At 52.5% G+C, this 9,613-nt stretch overlaps 5 protein-coding genes across 5 annotated transcripts in view; 2 read left to right on the top strand and 3 right to left on the bottom strand.

Moving 5' to 3' along the window:
• Positions 1 to 309: 309 nt before the first annotated feature.
• On the top strand, positions 310 to 2,778 carry admB (ADAM family of metalloprotease ADM-B; the record flags this gene model as incomplete). The annotated part of the gene is made up of 2 exons (XM_022548571.1): positions 310 to 382; positions 449 to 2,778. 2 exons carry the CDS (start codon positions 310 to 312, stop codon positions 2,776 to 2,778), a joined length of 2,403 nt encoding a protein of 800 aa, XP_022405849.1.
• Positions 2,779 to 3,132: 354 nt separating this feature from the next.
• cdc31 (putative cell division control protein Cdc31) lies at positions 3,133 to 4,008 on the bottom strand (the record flags this gene model as incomplete). The annotated part of the gene is made up of 2 exons (XM_022539674.1): positions 3,133 to 3,624; positions 3,688 to 4,008. 2 exons carry the CDS (start codon positions 4,006 to 4,008, stop codon positions 3,133 to 3,135), a joined length of 813 nt encoding a protein of 270 aa, XP_022405850.1.
• A 404-nt stretch (positions 4,009 to 4,412) lies between these two features.
• On the bottom strand, positions 4,413 to 6,387 carry ASPGLDRAFT_41132 (uncharacterized protein). The gene has a single exon (XM_022545343.1). It carries the CDS (start codon positions 6,370 to 6,372, stop codon positions 4,516 to 4,518), a length of 1,857 nt encoding a protein of 618 aa, XP_022405851.1. The 5' UTR covers positions 6,373 to 6,387; the 3' UTR covers positions 4,413 to 4,515.
• Positions 6,388 to 7,368: 981 nt separating this feature from the next.
• ASPGLDRAFT_116119 (ssDNA-dependent ATPase MGS1) lies at positions 7,369 to 8,958 on the bottom strand (the record flags this gene model as incomplete). The annotated part of the gene is made up of 1 exon (XM_022539746.1): positions 7,369 to 8,958. The coding sequence occupies one exon, from the start codon at positions 8,956 to 8,958 to the stop codon at positions 7,369 to 7,371; it is 1,590 nt and encodes a 529-aa protein (XP_022405852.1).
• Positions 8,959 to 9,213: 255 nt separating this feature from the next.
• The window catches only part of ASPGLDRAFT_41134 (kynurenine--oxoglutarate transaminase), a 2,600-nt gene continuing 2,200 nt past the window's right edge, over positions 9,214 to 9,613 (top strand). Inside the window, exon 1 of the mRNA XM_022545344.1 lies at positions 9,214 to 9,582. Within this exon, the coding sequence (XP_022405853.1) occupies positions 9,509 to 9,582 (74 nt within the window). The 5' untranslated portion in view covers positions 9,214 to 9,508. The remainder of the gene's footprint in view (positions 9,583 to 9,613) is intronic.

Here is a 9,613-nt window from a genome sequence, read left to right on the forward strand (position 1 = left end):
GCTGCGCCTCATCCCAACCGGCGGTTCGGACAAAACAGACCAGCGGCAGGCATACACAAAGACAGCGTACATCTGACATATACCAAAGTCTAATAATCCGCTTGTTTCTTTCTTTGCTTACCGACTCTCGTTGTGCGCGTCTCGATTCGCTTTGAACGAACACTTCAAATACCAAGAACGACCGCTTTGTTTGCAATTCAGGGTTCTTGATATGTTATATGGCTGCCTGATTCTCTGATATTTTCTTTTTCTCCCTTCGTTTCCCCATCAACTCCCCCCCCAGCTCTCCTCAGGAGATTTTGTTCGGCGATGAGGTTGTTTAGGAAGATCTTGCCCTTGGTCGCAAGTGTGATCCCAGCGTTGTTCGTAGGTGACGTCGAAGGTGGGTGTTCTTTTTATAGATCGTCTTGTTACATCCGTCCTGATGGCTAACCGATTCTCTCCACAGCCCGATCGCAGGCCCCCAAAGCCATCAGACATGTCTCCTCGGTGCTCCATCCGGTGATCAAGGCACCGTCGCACCAAATCGACCATCTTTCCCATTTCGACCTCACGTTTAGTCTCCATAGCGGTACCCAGCGGATAAAACTCGAGCTGGAACCAAACCACGATATCTTGGCCGATGACGCCTACGTGCAATACCTGGATAAGGAAGGAAACGTGCATCGGGCGGAACCCATTCAGCGGCATGAACACAAGGTCTTCAAGGGCAGAGCATTGGTCGGCACTGGACCAGGGCGATGGAACCCCGTGGGTTGGGCCCGGGTTTACATGAAGAGAGACGGCGTTAAGCCCTTGTTTGAAGGGGCGTTCCTTGTCCATGGCGACCATCACCATATCGAACTCTCGTCAACGTATCTTTCGAAGAAGCGCGAGGATGATATCGCAATCGCGCAGCGATCGGAGGATTTCATGATTGTCTACCGTGACTCGGACATGGTACGCCACGTACAGCACTCTGAACTGAAACGTTCTTTTGGCGAGGCGGCAACATGTCAGGCTGACCAGTTGGGCTTCAACACCGATCCCGACCATCCCGTCCTCCGCGCCTACGACTATGGGGAGTCGAGTCGATGGGGTGCCATGTCTTTGAACTCTATGTTCGGACTCAGCAAGCGTCAGTCGGACATTGGTGGCGTATCGGGTAACACCGGTAACGCCAACTTGAAGAGCACCATTGACGACACGTCTGGGTGTCCCAACACGAAGCAAGTTGCGCTGATCGGTATTGCAACCGACTGCTCCTTTACCTCTGGGTTCAGCGACAATCAAACGGCGCGTGAATGGATCATCAACACGGTCAACAGTGCCTCTAGCGTCTACGAGAGCTCGTTTAACATCTCCATTGGCCTTCGTAACCTGACTGTCAATGATGCCGACTGCCCCACGACTGCACCGGAATCGACCAAGTGGAATATACCGTGCGATCAAGGCAACGTCTCCTCCAGATTAAACCTATTCTCCCAGTGGCGGGGAGACAACAAGGACAGCAACGCCTACTGGACCTTGATGAGCGGTTGCCCTACCGGCAGCGAAGTTGGACTCTCGTGGTTGGGGCAGCTTTGCAATTCCGACGCGTCGGACCAAGGCTCGAGCATTGTCAGTGGAACCAACATCGTTGTTCGGACGTCGGGTGGTGGCTGGCAGGTCTTTGCCCATGAGTCGGGCCATACGTTTGGAGCCGTTCACGACTGTGATTCTAGCACCTGTGCGCAGGGTTACGATAGCTCGTCGCAGTGCTGTCCTCTTTCGAGCTCTACTTGCGATGCGGACGCGAAGTACATCATGAACCCAAGCGCACAGGACGTGAAACATTTCTCACCCTGTACCATCGGAAACATCTGCTCAGCGCTAGGTGGAAACAGTGTCTCATCGAGCTGTCTCTCTCAAAACAAGGGAGTTACTACCATCACAGGTAGCCAGTGTGGCAATGGCATCGTCGAGGACGGAGAGGATTGTGACTGTGGCGGTGAAGACTCCTGTGGAAGCAACAACTGCTGCGATGCCAAAACGTGCAAATTCAAGAACAACGCTGTCTGTGACGATGCCAATGATGGCTGCTGTAGCGACTGTCAATATTCGTCTGCGGATACCGTTTGTCGCGCAAGCCGTGGCGAATGCGACATCGAGGAGAAGTGCAGTGGCAACTCGAGCGCTTGTCCTTCGGACAGTTACAAGGATGATGGCTCCAGCTGTGGCAGTGGATCGGGCTTGACCTGCGCCAGTGGCCAGTGTACCAGCCGGGATCAACAATGCAAGTCCCTGATGGGCAGCCTGTTGAACAGCAACGACACATGGGCATGCGACGATTCCTCCTGCACCGTGGTTTGCGCATCTGACACCACGGGCCCGAACTCTTGCTCGATCCTGGAGCAGAACAACTTCATCGACGGCACACCATGTGGAGGCGGAGGCCACTGCAAGAACGGAAAGTGCGCGGGCACCTCTGTTGGCGGAGAGATTAAATCCTGGGTCGACAAACACAAGGGCGTGGTAATTGGTATCTGCTGTGCTGTCGGTGGACTGATCCTTCTCGCGATCTTGTCTTGTCTGTTCAACCGCTGTCGCCGTCACCGAGCTAAGCCCGTGCCGGTACCGGTACCACCGCCGGGTGGCTGGCAGAGACCGATGCCACCACCGCCGCGACCGTCGATGGGACAATGGGCCAACGGGCCTAACGGTGCTGGGTATCAGGGCCTTGCTAATGAGCCTCCACCGCCGTATCCGGGGCCGTATTATGCTAATCCGGCGCCGGCGGTGCACACGCGATATGCGTGATTGTTTTCTTTTCTTTTGCACCTGTACTTTGTGTACATTTATGTGATATATGTTGCTGTCATTTAGGGTGGATAATTGTTGGCGTACGAGGGTTATCTGGGTGATTTATGTGCTAAATAGTTTAATATCCTGCATGGTATCCTGGTTTGGATTCCCTAAAATGCCATTACTTAGCTTGATTATCTTCAGCCGTACAAAGTATGCAATAACCATGACATTGAAACCCATCTACCAGATACAATCCCTGAGAATAAGTAATAAACCAAATAGAGCACAGATACGCCCACCCAATGCCCATGCACAACCAGAAAACAGAAACCCAAACACAATCAAACCCAACCAGATGAGAAAGCGTTACTGCCAACAAATACTAACAAACGCCTCCCTCGTCACACCCCCAACCCCCTCCAAATCAAACTCCTCGATCATAGCCCTCAACTCATCTTCCTCCAACCCCGTCTCCCCAAGTTCCCTAGCAACGCGCCTCAAATCCTCCAAATCAATATACCCCTTCCCACCCTCATCAAACAGCTCAAACGCACGGAGAATCTCGTCCCTCGGATCGCGCTCTAGTATCTTCAACGCAGTCACCGCTTGGAAGGCTGTTAGTGGCATGAGGAGGTTAGAGGGGTGTTGCGGGTTTGTTGCTTTGTTTGTTGAGGGTTGCGGGGGTTGTGTCTGGGTGTTGGATTGTTGTTGTGCTTGGACTTGTGGCCGTGGGACGCCGTAGGTTGTTAGGAGGGAGATGAGTTCTTGTTTTGCGAGGGTGAAGCCTAGCGCGCGGAAGGCGACGCGGAGTTCGTGGTAGTCGAGGTGGCGGTCGCGGTCGAGGTCGAACAACGTAAACTACCACCATGTTAGCCTTTCCTCTCTATCTCAGTCTGTTTTGAAGGGCGAGGGGGGGCATACAGCCTCATTAATCTCCTCCCTCTGCTCCTCCGTCAACCGACTCAACGGATTCGTCTCCTGCGACGGCCCTGCCCCAGCACCAACTCCCGTCCCTACCCCCGTCCCCGGCCCATGTGTCTGCGCATGTAACGGAGCCGCACCAGCCGCACCTTGCGATTTTAATCCCTCCGCGCCAAAATCACCCGGAGCCGTGGCGGTCGTCGCGCCTAGGCCGCGGTGACGCGAGAACGAGGAGGCGCTGAAGGGTAGCGCGTTCGCGTTGACGGAGCGGTCGGGGAGTTTGCCGCCCGCGTAGGAGCGCGAGGCGAAGGGTTGGGCCATTACAATTCCAGTCGTTTGCGATTGCGGTTGGAATGGAAGTGGCTGGTTGGTTGGTGTAATCAGTGTGGGTGGTGGTTGGAGAGTAGGTGCGGATTAGGTTGCGGTTCGGGTGTTTTGTTGTTGTTGATCACTCCGGCTGGGATGGTTAGCGGGCGGGGGGCCGAGCAAACAAAGTCAGTAGTACGAGATGCAGGCGATGTCAATGGGATATTTCCAGGGCAGGATATGAATGATAATAGTCAATTGAATGTTTATTATATATGGTTTTCTTCTTTTCTTTTTTTTCATCTTCTTTCTTGGCTTCACTCGGACGTGATGCTCGACGACGGCATAAGTACATAACAGCCCTACTATAGCTACAACAAGTACAAAGTACGGTGCAATAACCAAAGATCATAAATCATGTCTCATTTGAATTCTCACAAATGCGGATTGTATCAATGGCGTTCCTGCGCAAACCATGTAACGTTGTAATGTAAATATCTAATCCAAACTGTATCCCAAAGATCAAAAAGAAAAAGCAGCACTGTTCCCATCAAAACCATCCAAGTTATCCCAAACATTCAAAAACCGATCATCCAAAACCCCATCCTCAACAATCAGCACATTCTCCTGAAAGCTCATAAGGGTCTTAGTAGACGGCGTTGAGGACTGAGACGCCGATGGCTCCGACGACTGAGATGCGTCAAAGTCCAAAAAGGAGTCCCAATCCAGGTCCGGTTCATTGGACTGGTTAATGTTGCTGTTGCTGGGTGTGGCCGAGAGTGCCGTGGTTATGGCGGACAGGAAACCGAAGTTACCATCCAAAAAGGCCTCCATATCGTACGATGCCCCCGAGAACGGCTCTGCCAGTCGCTGCATCACTGTAGGAGGCAGCTGCTGGCCATTGGTGTTGACACCTGGTAACAGCGCGATGTCGAGCGGCCACTGCTCTTCCAGGACAGGGATGTGCTCACGGAGGGAGTTGTGGGCCTTGATCTTACTGTTTAGCTTGCCGGTGGACAAGGGGAGGCATCTCAGCACGCTCAAGACGTTTGCTGGGTGGTGGTGCAGGTGGGAGACGTCACCGAGGGCCTTTTCCAAGAGGGGGGTTCGCTGCATAGTCCGGAGGCCATCGATGACGCGATAGTAGAGACCCGTTGCTACCCATTCTGGGTTTAGGGGCTTCCTGGTCAGGTTCCTGCTATCGGGGGCAGGTTTGGTTTTGTGGCGGACTGCCTCCCAGAGTTTAGGGGAGAAGGCCTGTGATCTTTCGAGGAGGCTCTGGATGCAAGCCGTTAACATGTAGAACGCCGTGATCCTCCCTGCGTCTGCTTCGGCCGGACGAACGTAGACTTGTCCTCTGAGCAGAGACTTGATGACGGCGAGGAGTCTGACCATGGCCGATGCTGATAGGACGAGAGGGTGTCGTGCTGTCTCGTTCTCAATCCAGTCCAGTCCCGGTGCTCTGACCAACCCCAGCAACGTCGAGACAAGTTGCTCGTTTACGTAGCCTGGGGAATATGACTCAGCTCGAGGCAGACTGGCGGACCAGAATGCGATCGTCCCCGTTCCCGGTTGTCTGAAGTTGACGTTGATATGAGCTTCCGGCGACGATCGCATGGCTGTGTCGCGTAGCTGGCGGAAGACGTCTGTCACGTTACTTGTCGACGACGACAGAATCAGCTGTGCATGGTCCCGGATACACTTGTATTTATTGGACTTGCAGTTCGAGCATGGATTCATGGAGTCGCACTTCTTCTTGTTGCGGTAGCACCACAGACACGAGCCTCCTGCCTCCTTCATCAACCGTTGTTCTTCCCGTGCTTTTTGCTCGTCTTCGCTGCTGAAACGAGCTCGCTTCTCAGGCGGAGCACTTGGGTCTTCCATCACGAAAGTTGTGGAAGACGTTCTCTTGCGACCGGGCGAGTTTTGTTGTGGCGGTGCCTGGTTGTGGTTGTTGGGGGTGTAATTCTGGAACCCGCACGTAGGGCTGGGTTGGGGATTTACACCATTCCCAGTAAAACCGGCTTGTCCCGCCATTCCGTTAGGCATGCCAGTGAAAGTTTGACTAGGTGTGTTAAAACCCTGGCTCATATAGTTGGTACCAGTTTGTAGTCCTGGCCCCATTCCACTAGGCATGCCTGTCATTACCCCCACGCCAGCAGACCTTCGAGAGCGAAGCAAATTGCGTGAACGTCTCTCCTTAGGTTCCCGGCGAGTCTTGACAGCTTTCATACGTGCTTGCCACGCCCTGAAGAAAGCAGCCGTAGGTTGAGGGCTATCCTGGCCCATTGCCTCGGCATTCATTTGTGGTCCCACTGCCATGTAATTTGTGGGAGCAGGAACCTGAGGGCCAGGCACGATGCTTGCACACTGACCCATAGATGTAGGGTGAGGATGAGCTTCGATTGCTCTCCATTCACCCATCCCAGCATCCCAGACCTGCAGGTCGTCCTTGCCCACAGTGCTGGTTTCTGGTCCTGTTACCATCTCATTCGGCATGGCAGCGGAACCTTGAGAGCCAGGTACATTGATACTGGCCTGTGGTTCCGCCGCCATTTCAACCGGCATGGCAGTGAGATCTTGGGGCTCAGGAACGCAGCTTGAACCCTCGTTAGTACCCATCTCTGCAAGAGAAGCATGAAGTTCGAGCTCGAATGGATCGAGTCCCTGGTCCACAGAGGTGGCGTCAGCTTGTCTTGGCCCCATTTCATTAGACACGCCAGCGTAGCCTTGCGTGCCCATATTGTTGTAGCCGGATGTACTGTCTTGTATGTAAGCATCCGAGTTAAAAGCGGCATTCAACTGACCATCTGGTTCGAAGCAATCAGCTGGCAGATAGCCAGATGGACATCCGTTGGAGCCTTGATAATGTTGCTCCATGCTGGGCTATAGGGAGAGAGTTAGCTGGGAATAGAATCGTAGGGGATCAGAGGACTTACTGCAGAATATTGATTGTCAGTAAACTGAACGGGCTGAGGTTGAGCGAATGTCAGTTCAGATGCCATGAGTGATGAAAAGGTCGACTTGTTGTATCAGAGCAAAAGAAGCCTAGTCGATGGCCTGAACGAACGAAATAAAGCGTCGAAAAGCGAACGACACCGGGTAGTGGAGTCGATGCTAGAGCAAGTAGAGCAAGTAGAGCAAAACAGAGCAGTTGCTAGTTGGAAAGCGAGCAAAACCACCCTAATGAGAAATGCAGAAAAGGATGAAAGATGGAAGACTATTGTCGAGGTAGAGAGGCGATTATACTTGCTAAGCGAACGGCTGCCTGTCAGGCTATAATGACTGTACCTCGAGATACTCAGTATGCGGTGTCATTAATCGTCATTGACCAAAAGATAGCAAAGTCCTAGTAGCCTAATATCTATTACAAGATCAGTTATTCAAGTCGTGGTCAATCGCCGTGCCTAGATCCCTGTCCTCAAGGAACCGCCGGCCATGCAGAGTCTCAGGAACATAATCCTGCACGACCTGGCCATCAACATAATTGGGGTTGTATTTGTATTCCTTGCCATAGCCCAATTCTTTCATCAATCGTGTGGGAGCATTTCTCAAATGTATGGGGATTGGTAGTCCGGCAACCCCCGGTTCATTTAAGGCAGCAAATGCATTGTTAAGGCCACGATAAGAGCGAGTACTTTTTTTCGACAGCGCCATGGCCACTGTAGCATGTGCTAGATTGATTCGTGCTTCAGGAAGGCCGATTTTTTCCACGGCAGAATGTGTTGAGATGGCCAGCGTTAACATCGAATTATCCGCCAGACCGATGTCCTCTGATGCAACAACGATGAGACGTCTTGCTATGTACAACGGATCCTCTCCAGATTGGATCATCCGTGCGAGGTAATATAGTGCTGCATCTGGATCGCTGCCACGAAGGGACTTGTGAAAGGCTGATATGGTATCATAATGTTGATCTCCTGCCCTATCGTACACCAGCGTTTTGGTCAACGACCGCTTGAGCTCATCTTTTGTGATTGAAGGACGCTTTGACAGGTCCATCGCAAGCTCCAGCAGGTTAAGGGAGGTTCGCGCGTCACCATTTGCAAATCTTGCAAGGTACTTGACCAGTTCTTCGTCCACCAATTCTGAGGGCGAATAGTTTTGTCTTTCGACCCTGAGAGCCCGAAAAAGGATCGACTCGACCTCTTCGTCGGCGAGTTTGGACAAAGTAAACGTCCTGCACCTGGAGAGCAATGCGCTTTGGACTTTGAATGACGGATTTTCCGTTGTCGCGCCTATGAGCGTGACTTGCCCGCTTTCCACGGGCCCTAACCAGACGTCTTGTTGCGACTTGGAGAAGCGATGTATCTCGTCACAGAACACAATTGTCTTTCTGCCAGTGAGGCTTAATTCACTCCTGGCATCCGAGAAGATCTTTTTGCACTCCGCAACTCCTGTGCTGGTGCTGTTGATCTCTACAAACCGGCTGCCCACCATCGAGGCAATTACCCTCGCAATTGTTGTCTTGCCCGTCCCAGGACCACCCCAGAGAATCATGCTTGGGACCCGATCCTGCTCGATAAGCCCGCGGAGGACGCCATTTGGTCCAACCAGCTCCTGGCCACAAACATCATCCAATGTGCCGGGACGCATACGCTCTGCTAGCGGCGCGGCTCTTTGGAATGCATTCGTCTTTGGTCGTTTCGGCTGCGTCTGCGCCTCTGTCGAGAAGTCATCTGGCCTTGTTTTATTCCGTTCCAGCGGGGAGTCTGTTTCGTGGGTTCTCTTTCCGTTAACGCTCCGCAGAGGTGACGCATCGGACTGTGACGATTCCTTCTGTAAGCTGGCTTGCGCAGACGCTTTTCGAGCAGATGTAGGTTGGAAGAAACTGGGAACGTTCCCTTTCTGGGACGATGGGGGATCGGAGGCTGGTTCGCCAATGAAACTCTGGCAGTTGGAATCGATATGGTCGTTTATTTTCAACGGCGGGACAGAATTCCTGCAAATGGGACAAGATACCATCTTGCCTGGACCATCGAGACGGTCAGACAGGAATAATACAATGCAAAAGCAGCTTTTCTGGTGAAGATATTATCGAACTGCCATCTTGACGCGTCCAAACGCGTGCTAACAGGAGGTCACGTGATAATTAGTAATTGCTCTATCGATTGACACCTTGGTGCCTGAGTGGCTGCAATACGGACGAAAGCGTCACAAAGCGTTGGATTTGGAATAATTGAAAGCAAATGCCTCATTCTCTTTCAAAATTGGCACCATATCTGCATTGATACGCCATTCTGGGCCACAATTGGCTGGGTGGCTGCTATCCCGGCATAGTGCAGGAATCAACCCGGGCTTGTCCCACCAGAGCCATAATTGATTGCGTGAATTCTAATGAGCCTATAACCACTCTTTTCTCTTCTGTGTGACTCCCATGCCTGCTCTCTTCAGATATTCTCTTCCTTTTTCACTATCTTCTGTCACTCTTCAGAAACCTGCCACTCTTCCTTCCATATCCTGTACCTATCGATCCTCTTTGCTACCCCGCATACACTTCCCCGGAGTCCGAACCATGACTGCGACTGCTGCTCGACCGGATCCCTTTCGCCCAGCCGCAAGAGTCGCTGGTCAGAGGCAGGATGTCTGGTGAGATATCACCTTTGGGGGGGGGGGGGGG

The sequence above is a fragment of the Aspergillus glaucus genome (assembly GCF_001890805.1).
Source record: "Aspergillus glaucus CBS 516.65 unplaced genomic scaffold ASPGLscaffold_1, whole genome shotgun sequence".
NCBI lineage: Eukaryota > Fungi > Ascomycota > Eurotiomycetes > Eurotiales > Aspergillaceae > Aspergillus > Aspergillus glaucus.

Excerpts from the sequence above, each read along its gene's own strand:
- ASPGLDRAFT_41132 (XM_022545343.1), bottom strand. The coding sequence starts at position 6,372 with ATGGGTCAGTGTGCAAGCATCGTGCCTGGCCCTCAGGTTCCTGCTCCC.